Raw genomic sequence first — 24,096 nt, 5'->3', positions numbered from 1 at the left:
TCTTAGTTATTTACGTGTTAACCTGAGCTTTAGATGTTGATATGAGACACACTGAAGAAATTCTGTAAAGTTCTCATGCTTGTATATGTATTTGCTTTTTAAAATGTTCAGATCAGATGGTTATTTACTTTTAAAGCCACACATATCCAGCAAAGTTTAAACTCTTGTTTTAATAAAGCAGTTGATTGACAGGTGAGGGTGGTGGCACTTCGCTGTTGTCCAGGACAAATTCAGAAAAGATTGTGTTTCACACCTCAAATGTTATGTGTTCACATGTATTTTTGACTACCTCTGTATGTAGTTTCAGTGACCATGAAGTTTAGGGCCCTGTTTCCACTTGTTTTTAACGCTGACCACTTGTGAACAGATTAGCAAAAACACAACTTAATACCAGTTGGAAACAGGGCCTTTATCCGTTTCCTTCTTGACATATTGAGCCATATTCATGAAACACAAGTAGACCCATTTTTCTGTGTAAAAGTGTGACATTCAATTAAATTTAAACAAGCATGGATTTACAAACAACTTAAACAGAAATGTATTGTGCTTTTGTTTCAAGTGTGAGACCGACTGAGCGGACTGTATATCTTTACAAGCCTTATTTTAATTCCCAGAAAATTAAATAAAAGGAAAAGCCCACTAGCATCACTTGCAATGCCAGAACATTGCAAGCCTGGACAACACTATCAAATGAGAAACTACTGACAGTCCAACAAATGATAACATACAATCTGAGTAGAGCAATATAGTTGTAGTTTTAAACGTACTGTCTGCTTTGCAGGTGTCGTTGATTCTGATAAAGTACTTGTGGCAGCTGCATTTGTGGGAGCCCTTCGTGTTGTTACAGATGTGAGAACAGACCCCAAAGCGCTTGCACTCATTCACATCTGTCAGAGAAAAGAAACCATTCATTCACAAATATAACAGTAAGGCCTGTTTCACACACCTCATGTAAGCAGTGTGTAAGTGGTGCTGAAGTGTAATCCCAACAGCAGGCATGCATTGTGTATTCGCATTGACAGCATTTCTGCTGCGTAACAGAGCTAACACTCTTTACAGAAAATAGTGACATTGACGATTTCCTTTAACCCTTGTGTTGCGTTTGTTTTTTGCATATTGTGTTCCCGGTCAAAAATGACCAGCCCACTAAGATTGTTAATAAATCTCTCATATTGCACATTTTTTTTATTAATTATAAAAATAAAACAAAATTGATAGAAGGATTCACTGAACTGAGCTTATACTGGGCCAGGGGAGGGCACTCCTTGCGGAAAACAAAAAAATACATAATAATTACATAATAAACACTTGCTTGGCCTGAACAAAATAGGTGTCATTTTAAAGCTAAGAATCTGAAATTTTACAATGCATACTGCTGATCCTACCAACTCTTAAATCATGCTTTTTAATTTGCTGAAAAACAAGAACTGTTTTTCATTGCAAATTTGTTATCACATCAATTATATTCGGAGTTGGTAAAACCATAAAAAGATGAAATAGCCATGTGTTTTATAACGTTGGAAAGGTCTTGATTTGCAGAATGGAATGAGTACATTTGTTTTACTCAGAGGCCAAACTGCAGTGAGTTTTAGTATATGAAATTCCCACAAACACACAAATATAATAAAAAGAAATGTCTTTTTGTCATGTTTTTCCTTATTACTTCCTGAAACATATGGTACATATAACATAGACAATGACATATCGTAACTTACAGCAGACTATACCAACTCAAGCGAGACCAAACACATCATAATATGATGAGAGGATTTTTAAATATTCCTCAAAGAGTGTACATGGAAAGACAATGTGTGTGTGTTTGAGTGTTTGTGTGTCTATTTGTGTGTGGGCACATGTCCAAGGACTTTGTGTGTGCAAACACACATCCACATATGTGCTCATCTTAAGGATTAGGATGACTCTGAACACTTAATACTTCTGTATATTGTAGTCTAATCCATTCATTTCCAATATCTGGTAATATTTGACTGGGAACATATGTGTTGCAAATTGAATCAAAACCCAACAAATGTAAAGAAAATTATACTTTTTGTGTGTGTTTTCAGAGACCATATGTGAACAAAGTCAAGGAATATTATTCCAAATGGAAAATTAAAAATCGTAAGAAAAAAACAGTCTGGGTCAAAATGACTGGAACACAACATAAGGATTAATAAAGGGTGTAATCTATAATATTGTTGTTGGGAATGGGTCATTGAAAACGTCTCATGGTTACATGAAAGGCAACCCTGGTTCCCTGAGTGGGAACGAGACGCTGCGTAATCGCATTGGAACATGACCTGAGTATCACGTGGTCTGAAGCCCTTTTTATTGGCTGGTGGTGCTTAAGCGACTCCCCTTGGGAGCTACGTCACAGTCTCCATAAAAGTGCTCACTTTTGCGCCATCAGATTTTCTGCACGAAGGCACGAGCCTATGAAGCTGCTAGAGAGTATAGCCAGCTTACGCAGCATCTTGTTCCCACTCAAGGAACAAGGGTTACGTTTCACCGAGACGTTCCCTTTCTTAGGAACTCAAGCTGCGTAATGGCAATGGAAACAATATACATTCATGCCATGCGAACAGTAGCTACCAACTGTCTACGCCCACGTGGCAAGCATATAGCGGCATACAAGCGAGCTAAAGCGTCTGAATAAAACAGAGAAAATTAAGAGTTTACCTCTGTTTCAACAGACAGAGAAAAGGTCTATGCCTGCGTACCCCGTGCATAAAATGAGAGACAAGAGAATGTCTACCGACAGAGACTCCATTGATAAGCGCATGCTCAAGTCTGGCCTGGGGTGCCAAATGCTGCCACAAGCCTGAGACAACATGTCTGTTCTGACTGGAATCTCCCAAGGCACTTCCTCTAGGAGAGAGAACAGATTCGAAAACTATACTTGAGATGGCCAAAACGGCGCCACTAACAGAATATGAAACCAATCCTCCCGAACTCTCTGCAGAACTGTGTGCAGCAGACTGATCAGTGGGAACACATAAAAACGAGTTGTTGGCCATTGATGTGACAACACATCGATGTCCAAAGGTGCCGGAGGCAGGGGGAAAACCAGAGGGGACAATGTGACATCTTGCTTGAAGCGAACAGGTCCATTTCCGCTCTGCCGAACCTTGTCCAAATTTGTTCCATAATCTGAGGATGTAATGTCCACTCTCCGGGCATCAAGCCCTGTTTGGACAGAAGATCCACCGCCAAATTCTGGCCCGGGACATGCACAGCTCGTAGAGACAGCACATTGTCCCATGCCCACAGAAGAATGCAATGTGCCAGCCTCATCATGGCATGAGAACACACTCCTCCCTGCCGATTTATGTAGGACACCACCGTCCTGTTGTCTGAATGGATGAGGACATGGAAAATCTTTAATGTCAGCAGCACCACAAACTGGAGATGGAACGCAAGCATCAGTGGTTGAAGTCGCTTTGTGGAGTTCATCCAGCATTGAAAAGGTTTTGTATGCAACATGCCCAAGGGAATTGCAGTGGAAACTGCAATCATGATCCCCAAAAGCCTGTGAAATGTTCTCGAAGGGAGAATGCATCCCATTCTGAACATCGCTAGACTGATCGCTGGAATGACAGAACCCGAACTGGAGACAGATGTGCCTGCATTGCTCACGAATCCAACTCCAACCCTAGAAACTTTGCAACAGGTCACTCTTGTCTAGGTTTACACACAGCCTTAGATTGCTCAAATGGCATCTCAAGGTTGGGCAGCCAAAGTCTCAGAGTGAGCTAGCACCAACCAATCAATGAGATATTTCAAATGCAGATGCCCTGAAGCCTCAAGGGCGTCAAAGCTGCATCCATGCATTTTGTGAAAGTGCGTGGTGCCAGTGCAAGTCCAAATGGAAAAGCTAAATCTGAAAAAGCACCTGTGCATTGTTGCAATCAGAATGTGGAAATACGCATCCTTCAAATCTATTGTCACAAACCAGTCCCCCAGTGGCACAGCGGAGGGAAGCCTTCACTCCTCCAATACTGTGACAGAATGCAAAACCCCAGACAGGTGACACATGTCGTGGGAATCTTCGCTGATGATGAACCGTGACGTGAGTCAGTGGTTCAACACAGGCCAGATGATATTGTGTGCTGAAGAACAAATCTGACTCGATGGCGTGAAATTGAACGCTTTTATGGAGCCTGTGACGTAGCTCCCTAGGGGCGTTGCTTAAGCGCCACTAGCCAATAAATTGCCTTGATTGTACAAGGGCTTCAGACCATGTGACACTCAGGAGGTGTCCAAATGCGATTATGCAGCTCGAGTGCCTAAGAAAGTGAACTATTATAAATATAAAGGTAATGAAATCTACACTGGAATCACATTTACGTCCAAACGATAATTAATTTACATGGTATGGAACCAAAACCCCAAATTGCAGAGCACTCAGTAACTTGCATCAAGCTCAACAGATATCTTTTTTCAAACATTGGATGAGTAATTCACTCCAGTATTTAATGTTGATAAAAGCTGATATTGCAAAAGATTGTGTTGATAAATTGGTTTCCAGTGCATTTTCACCCAATTTCTGCTGAGTTTAGAATACTATGTGTGACAGAAATAGCCTCAGTGCTATGTGGATACCTGTTTGATTATGCAGACAGTATAAATACTTTAATACATAAATGCTGCACACACATGCTGTGTTAAACAGACCTAATAGTTTTCTGACATATGTCAGTGTCTGTGTGAGTAGTAGTGGTACCTGTGCAGGTTTGCTGCAGCATTTTCTGGAAGCCGGACTTACAGGAGCAGAACGAGTCTGTTCCGTTCAGTACACAGTGAGCTTCATCTCCGTCTCCACACACACTGCGATTCTGCCGACATTCATTCAGATCTGAATCTGTACAGACAAATACTTAGTCAGTTTACTTTACACTGTTACTATCAACTAAATCAACTCACACAAGTAAACACACCTTTCTTGTTGCATTTGATCTCATCAGAGCCGTAGTCCTCGCAGTCATTGAAGTAATCACACCGCAGGTTAATGCTTATACACTTCCCGTTACTGCATGTAAACTCATCCTTTTTACAGACCACAGGGGCAGGAGTTTCTGACACAAAACAGAGACAAAATTACTTAAATGGAGATTCAATAGAATAAACCATGGCTCATTCTCACAAAATGGGGCCATTTGAGTGCTAAGTGTGTCACTCTAACTTACTACTAATATAATTAATAGAATTCTAAATAGTTTACATTAGTTGATAGATTTAACTCTTAATGCATAATTCGAAGGACTTTTAAAATAAAACATTGATTTTATGTACTGTATATATCTTTTTTTTATAAGAATTTTAAACCATATGCATGTCCCCATTCATCACCATAAAATAATTGTAATGGTTTTGAAAGGAATAATAATAATAATAATAATAATACAATTCTAATTCTACCAATATTTAGCTTTTCTTTAAATTAAAATACTATTATTTCACAGTCTATGTATTTTTTTCTAAAATGTTTCATGTGTTCTGAGTGAAAATGCTGAATTTTACTTGGCTCCTCAGTTTCTGTTCATCCCAAATATTCTTTGACATTTATTCCTTAAAATATAAAGGGTTAATCCTTCTGACATCATGTTTGAGATTGGGACTTTGAAGTCTTTTTGAACACATGGTTCAGACAAAATTAAGGTTCTTACATTCTCTTTATGACAGTCTTTATATTTTAAATTTGATTTCTTAAAGGCACACAAAAATAAGTGATATATTATAAATTAAATAATAAATATTATTTATAGCGACAAGCAGGTTCTCGCCTCCTCCTTTCCCCTGAACACCCTGAGGGATGTGCCGTAGTGGAGTTCTCACCACTACCATCCACCCAAAAGGAGCAGCCACAGCCATCCACTGTAGGACGGAGGAGCCTGGCTGCCTGGAAGTGGAGGAACAGCCGCCGACCATGAGGGGAGGAGGGGCTCCCCACCAACCGCCTGGAGCGTTTACCGGGGGAGACCCCTACCATCCACCAAAAATACGGAGGGGGGTTCCATCTGCCAGGGGCTGGAGGAAAGCCTCCGATCCACCCGGGGAGGAACGGCTGTTGTTCGCTAGAGGGTGGAGGAGAGGCCGGGGACCAAGCTGCAGTGTATCGGATAACTGCCGAGAATGTGTTTTTTTTCTCTCGTCTCTGTCTTCCACTGCCGCTCCGTGCTGGCCTTTCCCTCTCTTTTTAAAATATTTTGTTAATTTGGCACGATCACGTTACGGCGTGTAGGTGACACACTTTTTTTTGTTTCTCTCCCCTAGGTAGACGAGGATGACCAGCCGGCAGACTGTGTGGAAGGCACGCCCCTCCCCAGGGAAAGAGGGGTGGGGGTGGGGGGGTGTACGTCATGCTGGGGGCTCCCAGGGTCGTGATTCCACACACCCGGCCCCTAATCAGGCTAATCAAGCCTCAGAGAGGGATAAAAGCAGACTGGAGATTACAGTGGGAGGGAGAGAGAGATTTACTGACAGCTGTCTGACACCTTTGTATGTTCGTCTTTTTGTTTAAGTTTCTCATTAAAATATTATTTATATTCTCAGGCCGGTTCTCACCTCCTCCTTTCCATTAATCCCTTTACAAAGTGATATTAACAAAATTTACTCCTAAGTATACAAATTCCTAGCTTACTGTAACAGGATAAAAAAACTTAGTGCTTTGGTTTTGGTAAAGGTATTCTGTATACCTATTGGTACTTTGGTTGTAACTACATAATTAGCATTGGGTGTAAGAGTTTAAAAATCGGCTATAAAAAAAGGCGGGGAGGGCGACATCCCGACATGGTGTTCCCTCAAATTCTATAATGGTTACAGCCTTGGTACTGGACCTGAGTTGGGACAATTTGATTTCTTGAAAGTTCAGCAGTAAACTTTTTAAATTAAGTTAAAGAAATCCTGAAATTTACAAATACTAATGGCATAATTTCCTGAAAATGACTTTGATACAAATAAGAGTGAATCTTAATATTATAATGATGTTGAACTTTTAGAGTAAATTAACAGGTAAATAATACACTCTGTATAAGAAGGCAGTTTTTAAATAACTCAGCCTAGAGTGGCAATTACTCACGACAGTTGAGTTCATCGCTGTTGTCTCCACAGTTGTCAACACCGTCACACTGTTTAGACACTGGCAGGCACACTCGGTTATTATGACATCGGAACTGTCTGGAGGGAGGACAGTAGAATCCCTCTGTAACACACAGAGTCGGTTAGTCTTGATGAGAAGATGCAGAAGTCTTTATTCATTCCTTTTTAATTATTAAGGTATTTATCAATATTTTATTACATTTTGATCTAAATGTATTGACACTTGTTTTTATGTCTGAATGTGTCGTACTGACAACTTTCACTCAAGTCTGTTCTGGTAATAGTTGGTCTCTAGTCTAGAGAATATGGTTTATTTTTACACAATAACGCTGTAACACATATCCATTTAAAACCTGAAACACAAGGCTCAAATCCCTCAATATTTATAAAGTACATCAGGGCAGGGCGTCATGACAATATATTGTGTTTAAAATCCACAATATGATGATACGGAGAAAATCTCATACTGTTACAAAGCTACATTTGTGTGTATATCGGCTGTTTTACAACAGCTTTGAATGTAACTCATCCAATTAGATTCTTGAGTCAGAACAATCCATTTATTTAATAAATTCATGTATTTTGGTTAGTCTATCAAGTTCCAAATAAAAATAGAATCAAATTAAAAGGAGATGAATTACCTTTCGTTTGTAAGGAATTTCATGTATAGACTTTTTTTATTAAATTTGTGGTAAAAAAATATGTATAATGTTACAGTATATAATGACTCATTTTGGGGATTTTGGTCATACTGCTCACTCCTACATGATTCATGAGTCTGGAGAAAAGAGGTAAAATAAAGTGATAATGCAGTAAGAAAATAAAGCACTTACTACATTCCTGTGGGTTTTCATCAGAGTTGTCTCCACAGTCGTCCTCGCCATCACATCTCCAGCCCAGCGGCTTACACAGAGTGTTATTACACTGAAACTCATCCAGGAGGCAGTATCGACCCACTGACACATTCACACACACAAAGTAACTCATCTGTATTCATTCCAGCATAGCCCTACAGCAATTATCATAACTCTGTTGTGTGTGTGAGTGTGTGTGTGTGTCTGGCTGCGTGTCTTCAGAAAGGCCAGCATGCATACTAAAACACTCTCCAAAGAGTCTGATCACTAATGAATACTGCAGCCACTGATTCATGTTTGATGCTGTTGTTTAAAGGAATAGTTCAACCAATATTGAAAATGGTCATTTTTTACTCACCGTCATGTCATTCCAAACCCATATGCAGTTTTTTTTTCCCTGTGGAACACAAAAGCTGCAATTTTTTAAGAATATTCAGGCTCTTTAGTAATTGGTGGCAGTTTAGATTGACCACATCAGCCAATAAAAAAAAATAAAAAAAATAAGAATAATTCACATTAAAACTTTGTGCTCCATATTCCAACTTTACTTTAAACCAAAATTTAAGTGGTTATTCACTGATAATCTTTCCCTCCACCAAATAATAATTTTTTAGCCTGCATTCCTGACAAGCATTTAAAAATGGTGTGTCATACTACAATATAATATGTTGTAATATAAACGTGAGAATTATGTTAATATGTTATCCCTAAGTTCTGGCAGAGGGGTTATTAGTGATCATCAGTGAATAACAACTTACATTTTGGTCCGTTCCTCACACAAAGCTACCGTATGGTTTCAGAAAACTTGGATTATAGCAAAGTCTTTCTAGCAAGTCAGTCCACTGTTGGACATCTTTGGAACGCTCTTGAGAGGCTATTTCCAGTCATGCCAGTTCACCTCCTGTCTACTTGAATGGGGGGCACACCGAAATCTCAAAAACGGTTGGTGAAAATTTCTATCAAGTGACATATTTCAAATCAGCAAAAAACTTTGATAATACTGGAATCATAAATTGTGCTTCTTTACTTCATATTATGCTAAAACATGATTACACACAATTTTCCTGTCTTGCATAGCTAATGCGCACACACGTTAGCGAGTTGATTGACAGGTGATGGCTGTATTAAAGATGATTAGCTCTTTTACTTGTAAGGCAGGAATTCCTTTCTACATCTGTTGACCGTTGGGCACTGGAGCTTTTTGGTTGGGCGTTCCACTTTCATTCATTTAAATAGAAGTGGCCCATCTCTGATAGTCTCTGATTATAGTGCACAAATTGTATGGACTATTTTTTTTTTATACAATTATGGTGTTTTTGTTCTTGTTAAACTCAGACAGCTGTGGTCATTATGTACTGTCCTTGAATGGAAAAAGCCTAAAGAATGTTCAAAAATGCCTACTTCTGTGTTCCACAGAAACAGCATACGGGTTTGATGACGATGACATTTTTGGGAGAACTATTCCTTTGCTATGGTTAGGAAAGTTGTGTGTGTGTGTGTTTGTGTGTTCAACCTCCAATGTCGCAGTTCTCCTCGTCACTGCCGTCCATACAGTCAGCGTCAGCATCACACCTCCAGCGGTACGGGATACAGTGCCCGTTCTTACACTGGAACTGATCATTATCACACTTCACATCACAGCCGTGCTGCAACACAAATACACCACAATGAGCATTTATTATTAATGGTATTATAGTATTTATTATTCGTGAGGGCAGTCTTTTTAATGCAAATATTGTGTTCACATGCGACAGGTGTGGAATAAATAATTTTGTGTGCCTGTGTGTGTTTACTTAGCAAAATCATACCAATGTATAATGTAAATATGAACAAACCTCTCTTTGGGGGCATCCTCAAAGCTAAAACAATTATGAAAAAAATATACTTTTCTATGCTAAAAAGACTGCAAATGATCTTTTAGGAGTAGAGATAGAGTTTGGTTTAGTGTAAAGTAATCATAATTAGTTTTATATAAAAACAACATAAGCTAATAATTCGTTTTATATACTATAAAAAAACAACATAAGCTAATGGCATGTACTTATGTAGCAAAGTAAATGTGTGTGTGATGTACCTCATCAGATCCATCAGAACAGTCATGGTCTCCATCACACTTCCATCGTCCAGCAATACAGCGACCGTTGGTGCAGGCAAACTCACTCTCAGAGCACTGTCTAGGCACTGACACACGAAGATAGAATTCTTACCTCTTAATTCTATCATATCTTTGCAACATAGGAAGAATTCATGATAATATCAGCTGTGGGAGCAGGGGTTTGTAGGTAGTATGCTTGTTAAAGGAAAGTTCTGGGTTCAAGGCTTTAAGGAAATCATCCATTACAGCAAAAAAGTACCTAATAAACTAATACCTCAGTTTGAAATAAATAAATAAATAACTATGTATACATTACTGCATACAGGAATGGAAATAAATGGGACATGCACATTTAGGGTGATGCTCATATTTTTGAAGAAGCTCTTACATTAATTGTCCTTACAAAATTTATTTTGAGGTGAAAGTTGTCTAAATTGTAGTATTGGTGAGACTAATGTTGCAGGTGGATGAACTTCTGATTATTTGCTGTGGTAATCAAACATTTATTGAACCCAGAACATTCCTCTAAAGGCATACAGCTCAAACAGGACATATGGAGGTTTGGGTGTTTGGGAGCAGGCAACAAAACCAAATAAAACTGTACTGCTTACAAACTGCAGGAATGGGTTTCACAGTAGCTAGCTGGTGAATATTGGAAAAGGCTCATTCATGAATTTATTGTCATTGCATCTAATTTATGGTCCCATTATGTGATTATGAAATTGATCCATCATGATTATAACTCCACTAATGAATGTTATTCTCAAATTAACAGAATAATTCAATCACAAATAACAATTCTGTGATCATTTACTCGCCCCCATGTCATGCATTTCAAACATGGTGCCTCAAGACACATTGTGCCAGTTTGATGTAAATGGCATCAAGCTACATTGATTCTAATGTGTCTTCTGAACAATCACGACAATAGACGTTTTATTGTTTTAATGGAACTCAGTGCGGTGGAGGGTAATATTCTTTTAGTTAATGAGGACTTGAATTGCGTACTGTTTCTCAGACAAATCTATCGTATGACCTCAGAAGACTTGTAATATAAGGCTTTGCAGTATAAACCACCATCTACATTTTTATGGAAAACAGCGGCTCACACATTCTGCAAAATTTCTCTTTTTGTGTTCCAAGGAAGAAAAATTGTGGCAGATACTATTTGTAGACTACCCCAACTCTTGTGCAAATAATGGTACATAGTTTTGGACCCCGTTTTAAATTTTTTCTGTGTGTGTTTATTGAATTTGGAATCCTACCAGAACCATACACCTACCCCAACCCCTCAACCTTACCGCCACAAATTAACCATGGTTTTACTACAGTAACCACTGTTCAACTATGGTATTTGTATTAAATAAAAGTATCCACAAAATTAAAGGGAGAGTTCACCCAAAAATGTATTCACACTCATGCCATCCCAGATGTGTATGACTTTCTTTCTTCTGCAGAACACACATTTTTAGAAGAATAGCTCTGTAGGTCCTTTTTTCCTATAATCGTCCACTTTCTCTTCCACATTCCTTTTCTTTTGTTTTTGCCGATTTGCATTCTTCATGCACATACACCACTACTGGTCAGGGCTGGTCAAAGTTGGAGATTTATGGTAAAAAAAGGACTTAAATAATGATCTGTTTCTTATCATATATCTTCTAAATCATGGATTAACTCACTGGAGTCATATGAATAATTGTTATGCTGACTACATGTGATTTAAGCAGATTTAAAGTTCTGGTCACATTTTACTTGCATTGTGAGGACCAACAGAGCTGAGATATTCTTCTAAAAATCTTAAGTTGTGTTCTGCTGTAGGAAGAAAGTCATACACATCTGGAATGGCATGAATGTGAGCAAATGATGAGAGATATGTAATTTTTGGGTGAACTATCTCTTTAAAAATGGTTACTTCAGTCATGTTACTAAAACATTAATAGAATAAAACCATGGCTATTATTTGGATATGAAAGTATTACTATATTAAAACCATGGTTCATTTTATCAAAGCCATGGTCCCCCCCTAAAAAAAAAAAGTTGACAAGAGTCTTGGTTACTACAATATTACTAACGTAAAACCATAGTTAATTTCCATTAGGGCTTAACCCTACCTATAAATCAAAGGAGCAATACAATCTAGAGACAACCGATGATGAGCCTCAGGAGAAAGCCATCACCCCTTGCGACTGTGGCCAAGAAAGAACGTGATTAAATACTTCTCCGAACTTCGGTCGCTCACGAATAAAAGCATTATTACACTATTACATTATTGTTCTCTCTGTGCCATTGAAGCAACACCAATTATGCACCTCAGACTGACCAGACTTTTGGGGTACAAATAGCTGCACTATGTGGCAGGTTCTTTTTATACCTGGGTGCAGTTAGTCACTCTGAAAAAGGGTTAGGAATGACATGAGAATGAGTAAATGACAACAGAACTTAAATTTTCGGGTAAACTATTTCTAAAATGTTACAGAAAACAAAAACAAAAAACAAAAAAATATTGTATGAGCCTCCCAATAATACCATCAGCGAGCTGCTACTGAAAGGACTTTCAGGCACTGTACTGAACATTTTGAAAATGGAAACCTACCTCTAAACCACATCAATGTGCCAGTATGAAATGAGAAATAAACACAATATGTGGACACGTAAATGATTGGACAAAATGAAAACATGCACAAAAGAAAAAAAAAGATCATGTTCATAAGCAATGTGCTTATGACAAAATTAATACAACTGACACTGAACAGATGAGTGTTTTTGGCCAACATGATGAGCTATCACTCTTATCATAACCGGAATGATTTAAGTGACAGAAGAGCTATATTTAGTTAGATTTCTCTAAAAAAATAAAACTTCATATTTTGTCATTTTGCTTCTCAAGAAAATGTATCTTGTTTTAAGGATTTTTAGATTTTTTTTACTGGAAAATAATATAAAAATATTGATAAAGAACATGTTTTCTTGCAATACTTTACTTTTCCTACTGTCATTCATGTGGAAGTTTAACATGTAGCATGATTGACTTTGGACATGTGTCTTTAAAGTGTGTCTTCAGTCTGTATGGAACTGTTGGGTCTCAGTGCTCATGTTTAATGTGTCATGTGCAGCGGACTGTATAAACTCACCACACTTGTCCTCGTCTGAGTTGTCTCCGCAGTCGTTGTCATAGTCACACTGCCAGCGGCCAGGCACACAGCGATTGTTTTTACAGCGGAACTGGTATGGTTCACATGTTCTCTCATCTGCATATACACATTATGACTTATATATCAGATATTAAAGTGTGACATCTGCAACAGTTATACAATGTCTGTTGATATTTATTTTTAAGCATTAAATTACATAAAATTACAGTTCCCCTTCTGTCACTCACTCAACGTTGTGTCGATTGTAGTGACAAAGGGTCTCTTCAGAGAGCCTCCCATACCTCTGAACTTGAACTTGAAAAGGCCAATGTCAAGTTAGCAGGCAGAATTTGCATGCCCCACCCCCAGACATACAGGTATAAAGGGGAGCGGGGGAGCAAATGCCAGACAGATTTTTTCTTCGGAGCCGAGTGGTTGTGTGATCAGCGAGCTGTGTGTCACGACTGCTTCACCCACCTCTGCAAGAGAAATTCTGCTGGATCTGATGGCGCATTCCAGCGGCTTTCTCCTCTGCAGGCTGTGCAGACTCTGCCCCTGGGCGCTTCGACAGCGCTTCTCTCCTAAAAGAGTTGACTTCTCTGAAAGAGTTTTATTGTCCTCTAAAAGAGTTTGTTTTCTGGTAAAAGAGCAACATATACATTCCTTTTCAGTACACAACTTTATAGGGAGGAGTTGCCACCACACCATGTCCATGGCTGGCTTGACAACCCCCGTATGTATTGGCCACGAGTTACCTCCCCCCAGTCTGGGCAGGTCGTGGCCTCCACAGGGCCTTTAAAGGAACAAGAAAGGACGCCTTCCCCAACGCATCTATAGCGTTAAGATAGCCACAGCCGCATTTGAACACTATGACGAGAAACATAGAGAGAGAGAAAAGGCTGAGGCTGGCTGGCTCCCATACAAGTCATGTCGACTGTTCCCGTACGGGTACTGAGAACCTAAGAGCAGTACATGACACCTTCATTGGGGGTGTTGGGGAGGGCTAAGTGCTGCCGACAGAGATGCTTCTTGCACGCAGCAGCCAGCTTGCACCTGGCTCGGCAGTCATGTAACATGGGTAGTGCATGGCGTTTTGAAGTGGGACCCCTTGTGTCACTACAATTGGCACAACGTCGAGTGAGTGAAAGAAGGGGAACATCATGGTTACTGTTGTTACTGTTGACGTTCCCCGATGGAAGGAATTCCCCTTGCCACGTCACTATCCCTACCATTGTAATGCGCCGTAACCGTATTCTCGGCTCCTCAGTGAAAACCTGTCTGACATTCGCTCCCCTTTATACCTGTATGTCCGGGGGCGAGGCATGCAAATTCTGTCTGCCAACTTGATATTGGCCTTTTCTCAAGTTCAAGTTCAGAGGTATGCGAGGCTCTCAGATGAGACCCCTTGTGTCACTACAATCGACACAACGTCTCGTTCCTTCCATCGGGGAACGGAGGTTACAACAGTAATCATGACGTTTCTATTTCAAATAAATGCGGTTCATCATACTTTCTGTTCCTCAAAGAATCCTTCACTTATAGGAATGACAGCTGTGAAGACCAAGCAGATTACTCTAAGTCTCATAAGACTTTGTATAAAGATGAACACACTTCACAAACATTTTCAAACAGCACACACATTTTGAACTGTTTCAAACGTTTTGTACATTAGAAAGATTTTCTTAAAGGAATATTCCGGGTTCAATGCAAGTTAAGCTCAATCGACAGTATTTGTGGCATAATATTTATTACCATAAAAATACATTTTGACGTCCCTTTTTTTCTTTAAAAAAAAGCTCAATGGACTTACAATGGAAGTGAGTGGGGGCCAATTTTTTTATGTTAAAATACCCTCTTTTTCAAAAGTATAGCCTCAAGACATAAACAATATGCATGTAAACATGATTTCAGTGTGATAACATCACTTACTAACCTTTTCTGTGTGAAGTTATAGCCATTTTTACAACTTTGTTGCCATGACTGTGTAATGTCAACAAACCCTAAAACGACTGTAAAAACGACAATTTTAACAACTTAATGTCTCAAATAATGCTCAAGTTTTAACAAAAGAATGATAAAATTATGAGCTTCACAATTCTGCCTTTAAAATTGGCCACATTCACATTCATTGTAAGTGCCTCACTGTAACCTCGATTTGTGCTTTTTTTTATAGAAAAGGAGGGATGAGTCTAAATAAATGTTTGTGGTAATCAACATTATGTCACAAATGCTGTCGATTGAGCTTAACTTGTATTGAACCTGGAATATTCCTTTAAGGATTATGTAACAGTGTTTTTTAGTAGTTTATAAATATTGGCGGCCGTAAATAAGGCTTTGCCATTCCAGATAAAAATGTAATTGTAAAATATATAAAAAGAGGAAATAATTGTTTCAAACTAATATGATGTACAGAATTATTGTTTTTGCCTGTATTTCTATCAATGAAATGCTACATTGGTGAAGCATCAATTTCTTTCAAAAACACAATACATTTATTAGTGCTTCCAAACTTTTGAACAATAGTGTCTAGATGCTGGTCTCATACTGTCTATCGGTTTATGTTACTCCAGTAAGCTGTATGACTGTATAGACGCACCACACTCTTCTTTGGGTTCATCTGAAGCATCGCCGCAGTCGTCTTCTCCGTCACATTTCCAGCGGGCTGGAATACAGCGGCCAGAATCTTTACAACGGAACTCATCCACACCACATGTCATTTGAGCTACAGAGAGAGAGAGAGAGAGAGAGAGAGAGAGAGAGAAAGAGAGAATAGAAAGAATTGAGGTATTGATGTCAAAGCCAATAATTAACTGCTGATGATCAGTCAGTGATAGATGCAGAGTGTCCAAAATAAACTATTGAGACTGACAACAGTATTTACCAGCAGGTGTGATTCTCCAGTTATCACACAACAGCTTACAGAAGTGGCTGAAATACTTTGTGTATGGATGAATAACCGAAGCCATGCCCCTTTTGTATTCTCACGATAGCCACAAATAACAACTGTAACCATCAGTGAATAAAGTAAATTGTGCTTGTTGAACATTTAATTTCAAAACCATAACCGCTTTTTGCTGCTATAACATCTTCCACTCTACTGAATAGGCTTTACACTTGATGTTGGAATATAGCTGCATGGATTTGTTCCTATTCAGACACAAGAGCATCAAGGAGGTCAGACGCTGATGCAGTCGGCATCCAATTTATCCCAAAGGTGTTCTGTGGGGTTCAGGTCTACGATTTGTTCAAGCCAGTCAAGTTCTTCCACATCAAACTAAGTACTACATTAATTCTATATTAGGGGTGGGAATCACGAGGTAACTGGCGATATGATATCATATCGATAATTAGGTCACGATACAAAATTATTGTGATTATTTTGTGTTTTGTGATTCAAAACTATGATATATTGCGATATTTCACTAATGTTTCTCATTCGTCTTCATCGGACTTAAGACAACTGTTTCCAGATCACCAAATGCATTGTTAAATTAATATAAAAGTGCCCGTTTATTTCAAACATCTACCGACAGCTTAATCAGTGGACAATAAAGACTTTGGGGGGATTTAACAATGACTGCATTATGCCTGCTGAAAGTGCTGTTTTTTTGCATGAGAAATCTGCGCTGCTTTAGCATCCGATTCACTTTTAAAACAAAATGCAAATCAGACAAAGACACAAATGCATCCAAAACACCTGTTCTGAACATAATTTGCATAGCAAATTTCCTGGTTCAGAGTGCTAGGCTGCGGAGGACGCAGCAGAACACCAGAATCTGGCACACTCTGCCAGGACTGTTCAGCATCACTTCACTACTGTGACACAAGCACCTGAATCGACTTGAAATGGGCTTGACTATAAGGCACATGTGGAGACATCTGAAGACCTGGTTATAATAATTTTGCCCATCACTCGATAAGATGCTTCTGCCCTGATCAACAGAAAATGAACACCAACCCATTTCTCCTAAATTCAATTTTGAAAAGCAATCGGTGAACGTGGACAATATAGACCAGGTGTGACCAACCATGCTCCTGGAGAGCTACCTTCCTGCAGAGTTTAGCTCCAACACACCTGCCTGTCATTTTCAAGTAATCCTAAACCTTCATAAGCTGGTTCAGGTGTGTTTGATTAGGGTGGATCTAAACTCTGCAGGAAGGTAGCTTTCCAGGAGCAGGGTTGGTCACCCCTGGTATAGACATTCCTTTCACCGGGCAAAGAACAATTGGCTTTATGTCAGCATTCATTTTTCCAAACCCCTCAAAACAGAGTTACCGCATTCCTATCAATCAAATGCTCCATCGGAGCTTTCTCTAGTGTGTGGGCACCCTAAGAAGCAGGGGATTGCACTGGGACAAATGTTCAGCGAATTTTCCCCCCTTTCTGTTTTCCAATATTTTTGAGTGAATATGGAGTAAATATTGTGTAAAATTTTATTTTTGTGTCATATATCTAATCTCTAACAGACATGACGTCAGGGTCTTACTGCAGTTGGCGGGTTCATCAGATCCATCGACACAGTCATTGTCACGATCACACACCCACACACGTGGGATACAGCGCTTGGTTATGGCACACTGGAATTGGTTAGGTGCACACGTCACCTCCGCTACAGACAAAAATAAACACCATACTTCAATGACATTTTCAAAATATATAGTCTGCCTTCTGGCACATGTAACATATGACAAAATGTGTTTTTGTACAATAACTATGTAACTTGAAAAATGCATCCATGTTCACTACATTATTGAAGAAGAAACCGCAGCAACAAAATCAATCAGATAATCTGAAATTATGAAACAAAATGGAATAGCAGAGTAATGAAACTGACGGCAGTCTTTCTCATCTTCTCCCTCTCCACAATTGTCTTGTCCATTACAGCGGAAAATTCCAGGAATACATCGGTTGGGATTGGTGCATTTAAACTGACTCGGCAAACACACGTGAATATCTGCAAGAAAACACATGTTAGTGCAGTCATAACACTTACAAAACATCACATAAGATTACATCACTGATATGGTTAATGCCGGTACTTCAGATGAGGTACTAACATTTTCCGTATAAATCTATACACGTAATGTGTATTGAAGCAATAAGCAATGGGAGGTTCGAGTGTTAAAGTAATTTCACCATGGGTAAGAGGTGTTAGGCACAATGCAAACTTTTATATATGACAAAAGACACCAATGTTTAATTAATAGTTACATTTAAAATCAATGATAATAATCATAAAATCAATATGGACATTAAGAAAAAAAAAAACAATCATAAACTTGTCAGAATCACACACACACACAAAAAACGCTTCTTTATAGGGTTGGCTAAAAATATTGTTTTTCCGATAAAAATTTAATGATGTCGATTCTTAAATCCCTAGATTAATCTTTCACTCAATGCACAATCCTCTACTACAATGAGATGAAATCACTCACATTTGCATTATATGACTAAAGCGAATATATTTGGCAACTGGCTGGTAAATGGTTAAATTTCACTCTCCAGTAATTGTGGTTTAGTCGTGAAGGGTCCAGCATCGAGATCCTTTCACAGCGTGTTGAGAGTAAAAGTTGGTGTGCAATGTGTGTCCAAGACGAGAAACACGCAAGCCATTTGTCATTGAATACTGTCTCTTTTAATCCCCTTTCTGTTCTTTATTGTCAGTTGTTGAAAAACTTTTAATTCTAATCATGCACTGCGCAAATGCGATAGTCATTTGTGTCCTCTCTAGTTAATATGCGCTCATTTAAAATGCTGTTTACAGAAATTCAGTTTTTTGTTAAAGAGATAGTACCGGTTTTAGCACGTATTCTACACATCAATGTAAATACTACAAATGATGCAACTTAACAATAAATATTTCGCAAAAATAATATATGAAATATAATACCTTATTTATTGATTGAATACATTATTTGTTCATAAAAAAAAAAAAGCCAAAATGTGAGCTGTGAGATAATTTATCTAAGCAAAAGACATTATAACCGAAATAAACCCATATGAATTGGTACTGAATCGAATCAAAATCAAATCGATAGCTTGTGAATCGGAATCGAATTGAATTGAGAAATCTGTATCATTACCCAGCCCTATTTCTGCTTCTTTATCTTAAACAGAGACTATTTAGCAGAGACAGGCCACTCTATTAAAATTCATGGAGAAATTGGAACACCCAACCAAGGAATTCTAGCACCCAACGGTCAACGGATGTAGAAAGGAAATCCCACAAAGCAGATAAAAGAGCGAATCACCTTTTAGATACAGATATCACCTGTCAATCAACTTGAGAACACACATGAGCATAAGCCGGGAATTGTTTTTTGGCATAATATGAGGTAATGAAGCACAATTTAAGATACCAGCATTGTCAGATTTGATTGCTGATTTGAAATTTGTTCTTTGATCGTTATCTTGACCAACAGTCTTTGAGATTTTGGTCTTTCCCCATTGTAGTAGATAGGAGCTGCACTGGCATGACGGAAATAGTGTCCAAAGAGCGTTCCAAAGATGGTCGACAGTGGACTGACTTGCTGGAATGACTTTGGCTTAAATCATGCCAAAAACCTAATTTTGTTAAAGCTTGTCCATATAATGTGCATGAGCTTTCTAGAGTCCATATTTTTCCCCCTAAAACTGTCTCTGATCATATGCACAACAGAGCGCAACAGTGTGGTTCCGGAAGTAAAAATCCAATTAAAATCTTCCATAGACTAACTGATTTTCAACATTTCAATACAGACCTTCCTTTAGCTCAGAGGTTGTTCATCTACGATATATGCTTCTGTTGAAGCCATCAGTTATATCAACTTCATTGGTTAAAAATTGTGTTTGATAACGGGACTCATGCTGAACAACTACAGTACCCATCGTCCAGCAGAGAAAGCTTCACCAATCAGAGAACTGCAGGCATCAAAGCCTGTGAAATTTGCCTCGGAGGGATTGCCCACTTCCATGACGCACTGTGAGTGACGTAATCTAGTTGGTGTCCCTTCACCTTTAAAATACTATCTATTTGTACATATCAGAATATTTTGCAATAAATGTAAAATATATTGTTTCTATACTTATAATCAACAACCTAAAATTACTAATTGTATATAATCCCATCATTTATTATTCAATTACAGTACATAATTCATAAGGCTTCATGGGATTGTAGCGCCTGCCATTATAAAAGATGGTAAGTACACAGCCTTATACCTTTGTCTTTTTGTCCGATTTTCAATCACTTTTTTGCCTCAAAACAAATTGTGAGATTCACCTCAGAGCTGGTTGGATTGGTTCATAAATTAGAACTCTTTTATGGAGGATTTTTATGAAAAGCTTATAGTAAAAGTGAAGAAGAAAAATACTTCTGGAACCAGACACTGAATAAGTGAGCGGGGAACTGTTGCGCTCTATAAACAATTCTTCCACCAAGTAATGCAGTTCACTACTTCACAAGCACAACTGTGGGCTATTTACGGGTTTTAAGCACATATGTGCTGTCAAAGGTGTGTGTACTGTCATATATTCCTTTTATATCATCTTTTTTACTTCATACACGGCTCATACAATCTAAATTTAGAGTTGAAACTGACATGAAATGTTTAGAAGTACTGCACAGATAAACAGTGTGAGGGTGTGGTGAAACGCACCGCAGTTGGCTTCATCAGAGTTGTCTTGGCAGTCATTGTCTCCATCACAGATGTACGCTGGGTTTGTACAGATACCAGTACCACATTGGAACTGACCAGGTCTGCATTTAAACTCCGCTGTTGACAGAAATATTCATACATGCACAGGACAAATACGCTTTTATTACATATCTGTTAGCTTATGTGGTCACATTGAGTTATTGTGAGACTTTTGCTGGGTTTCCCACAATCCCCCTCATGACTCACGGCATTCGGCAGGCTCGTCTGATCGGTCCCCGCAGTCGTCCTCTGTGTCACACTTCCACCAGAACGGGATACACTTGTCATTCTTGCAGACAAACTGATGAGAGATTTTAAAACAATGCAAGATGTTTTGTTAGCTTATCGGTCGATGATAGTGATTTTTTTTATTTATTGGTTAATATTAGATATTTAACTGAAGACTCTCATTTCTGCCAAGTCCCAATGAGTTTGATTTTACTGTAACTTAAAGTAAAAACTTTAAGTTACAGTAGCACTAACTTATAGGTGCCATCAAATAGTGTAAATGCAGCATCATGCAAACAACAGAAGCTCTCAGTAACAATGTCATTGTAAAAAAGCACGGCCATGATTCATTTTTTCTTTGAGTGAAAGTGTCCATTTACAATGGACTGATATTGAGATGAATTGAGATAAAGCGAGCAATATTCAGCTGGACATATGATCTCAACATGGTGGTACTCATCAATGTTCACCCAGCACCATATGTATGTAGAATACAGCAGTTTTATCTGATAGACTAGAATATTCATTGAATGTGAGTGAGCATCATTTTTAAACATATTTTTCAAAAGTACTATTCATTTCTTTATGTTTAAAAGTTTGGCAATTAGCAAATAATAATAATAAACACTTTGTGCACCGTTAAAGGCATATCAATTAATTACAGCAGGATTTAACCAGCGATTTTGTCTGTATCATTAGGCTACACACAGGGCTAGACTGGGAAGATAAATCGGCCTGGGATTTTACATAGCAACTATTGTGGTCCGTTCTGTATAATGCGGCGGATCATTTTAGCTTATCGCGGCTCATTCGGCCTGTTTTGCGGCCGACCCACCAGCCTGCTCGGTTCTCCCGATGGCCAGTCTGCCCCTGATCGGCCCCAAAGCGCATCGGCCCGCCGGGAAAATGGTGGTGGTGGGGGGGATAATTGTGGATATATAGATGGGTAGATATAAAAAACATTTTCGGTTTTCAGTTTCTTCTTAAACACAAATTACATTTTTAAATCTTTCTTTTTCTTTTCTAACCTCTAACTTCTTTTCTAAGTAATTTGTGGATTTTATGGTGGTTTTTCAGCATAATTCACTGTAAAGCTGAGATATATATATATATATATATATATATATATATATATATATGAGAGAGAGAGAGAGAGAGAGAGAGAGAGAGAGAGAGAGACAGAGAGAGAGAGAGAGAAATCTTTTCCCTGAAAATCTATAGACTATAAATTTAAACTTTTAGCTTTCTTTTTCTTTTCTTACTTTTCTTACTTCGTTTCAGACCATACACACAAACTCTTCAGCTCTATTTCTGAAGTCACTGCTTTTTAAGGACTATCTAGCCAGCATTCTAAAAATTCCACCAATATTTTTCTATAGCAAATTTCAGAAGGAAAACATTTTCATACCGTGCATTATGATATTGTGAAAATTAATTTCACACGCTAAGCCAAATACAGCTTAAGTAATTTAAGGTGATGCTAGGTCATGCTAATTTCATTGTATTCACCTGGCTAGCGGTGCAGTTGGACATACACTGTTTACCATCAGCAGCCAGGTAGAAGTTAGTGGGACAGGCACATTTATAACCTCCACCAGGAGACAGCAGACACAAGTTACTGCAGCCACCATTATCTGTCTGACATGGATGATTTGTGACTACAGTTGGAGAAAAAAGAAAAAATAACATTAAATCTTCCACTCAGTCAAGACTTTATGTGGTTTTGAGCAGTTTTATATGCATTAAAAACACCAAAATGATAACAAAAAACAGTAGCCCCATAAATATATCAAAATATCCAAGCAAGTGGCATCTGCAAGCAAATGCTGCTAGAACTTTCAAGATGATCAAGATGATTTTCAGTGGATGTATGAAGTCAGTTTCCCTTAAAAGTGTATGGTGTCTTGAGAAGTGTATATATGTGTGTACAGACCCTCAGGTTGTCTGTAAGGGTGGTAGATGTGGATGTCCATGGGTCGGTGCAGGGTGCTGATCAACATAGTCTTGTTGGTGCCGAGGGTCTTGTGAGCTCTGTTGATGGATTTGGTCTCCCAGTCTGTCCAGTATATGAACTCCTCAAACAGAGTCATGGCAAATATGTGTGGGATATCCTGACTTAAGACTGCAGCACAAACACAGGAGTTATTCACCAAGCAAACTTGTCTGACAAACAACAGCAGAACACATTCATAAAAACATTTTCACATTTTCAACATGTTCATTGAGTCCATAATATTATGGTAACAAACAAGGACATAACATTTTCTGAAATCATTTCTGAAAACTGTGAACAAAACCATCAAAAAACACACAAAGCAAAAAAAACAAAAAAAACTAATAAACAAAGCAAAAACAAAATAAACAAAACAAAACGAAACACATAATTCTTACCTTAAGGCGGCAGCACACTGTAGGATTTTGGCCACGATTCTGCCATCTGAGACAAATTTCGGGAATCCTAAAGGATTTCTCTCATCAATCTCAAGGCACAGTTCAGTGTGACATGTTCACAGACAGCCGACTAATAGCCTTTGCGATGATCTTTAGCCTCCGACGAAATTTGGGCAGTGTCTGAAATTTAGCATCGTAGCGTCTAGTGTGACTGCTATTACAACGGCCAGATGAGATATTCCGCTCTCAAAGACACCTGCTCCGTGTTTGCACCACCATAGTAACATTTGTGCCCAGTTATCACTCTACTCAAGCACTTTCAAAGTTTTTCCTTCTTTTCATTTCATAAATAAAGTTTTAATAAAATAAATAAGCAGAAAATACTTGGAGAAAAGTGTAACACGTCAGCAATATGACAGCATTATTCTCTTAATTAAATAAATACAGAGCTTACAAAATTAAAATATATAAATGATTGCACTTTCTTGTTTTTTCTTTACATGTATCATGCGTTTTCTTCACAACGTTATTTTAATTACTATTTTACTTGTAATAAATTTACTTTAAATGTCTGTAAACTTCTTTAGTTAAGATTCACATCACACCAATTGTATTTATA

The 24,096-nt window shown here is 38.4% G+C and overlaps 1 protein-coding gene across 3 annotated transcripts in view; it reads right to left on the bottom strand.

The window, feature by feature from the left end:
- Positions 1–24,096, bottom strand: part of lrp1aa (low density lipoprotein receptor-related protein 1Aa) — a 296,995-nt gene that overhangs the window by 26,877 nt on the left and 246,022 nt on the right. For all 3 annotated transcript variants that reach the window (XM_052110997.1, XM_052110998.1, XM_052110999.1), the window contains 15 exons: positions 23,020–23,208; positions 22,596–22,744; positions 21,066–21,159; positions 20,820–20,936; positions 18,014–18,133; positions 17,666–17,788; positions 15,775–15,900; positions 13,179–13,295; positions 10,027–10,133; positions 9,466–9,598; positions 7,932–8,054; positions 7,079–7,201; positions 4,938–5,075; positions 4,724–4,861; positions 768–887 (listed from right to left, as the gene is read on the bottom strand). In XM_052110997.1, the coding sequence (XP_051966957.1) occupies positions 768–887; positions 4,724–4,861; positions 4,938–5,075; positions 7,079–7,201; positions 7,932–8,054; positions 9,466–9,598; positions 10,027–10,133; positions 13,179–13,295; positions 15,775–15,900; positions 17,666–17,788; positions 18,014–18,133; positions 20,820–20,936; positions 21,066–21,159; positions 22,596–22,744; positions 23,020–23,208 (1,917 nt within the window). The remainder of the gene's footprint in view (positions 1–767; positions 888–4,723; positions 4,862–4,937; positions 5,076–7,078; positions 7,202–7,931; positions 8,055–9,465; positions 9,599–10,026; positions 10,134–13,178; positions 13,296–15,774; positions 15,901–17,665; positions 17,789–18,013; positions 18,134–20,819; positions 20,937–21,065; positions 21,160–22,595; positions 22,745–23,019; positions 23,209–24,096) is intronic.

Source organism: Xyrauchen texanus, chromosome 39, assembly GCF_025860055.1.
Source record: "Xyrauchen texanus isolate HMW12.3.18 chromosome 39, RBS_HiC_50CHRs, whole genome shotgun sequence".
Lineage (NCBI taxonomy): Eukaryota > Metazoa > Chordata > Actinopteri > Cypriniformes > Catostomidae > Xyrauchen > Xyrauchen texanus.
This window is presented reverse-complemented; position numbering and strand designations above follow the sequence as displayed.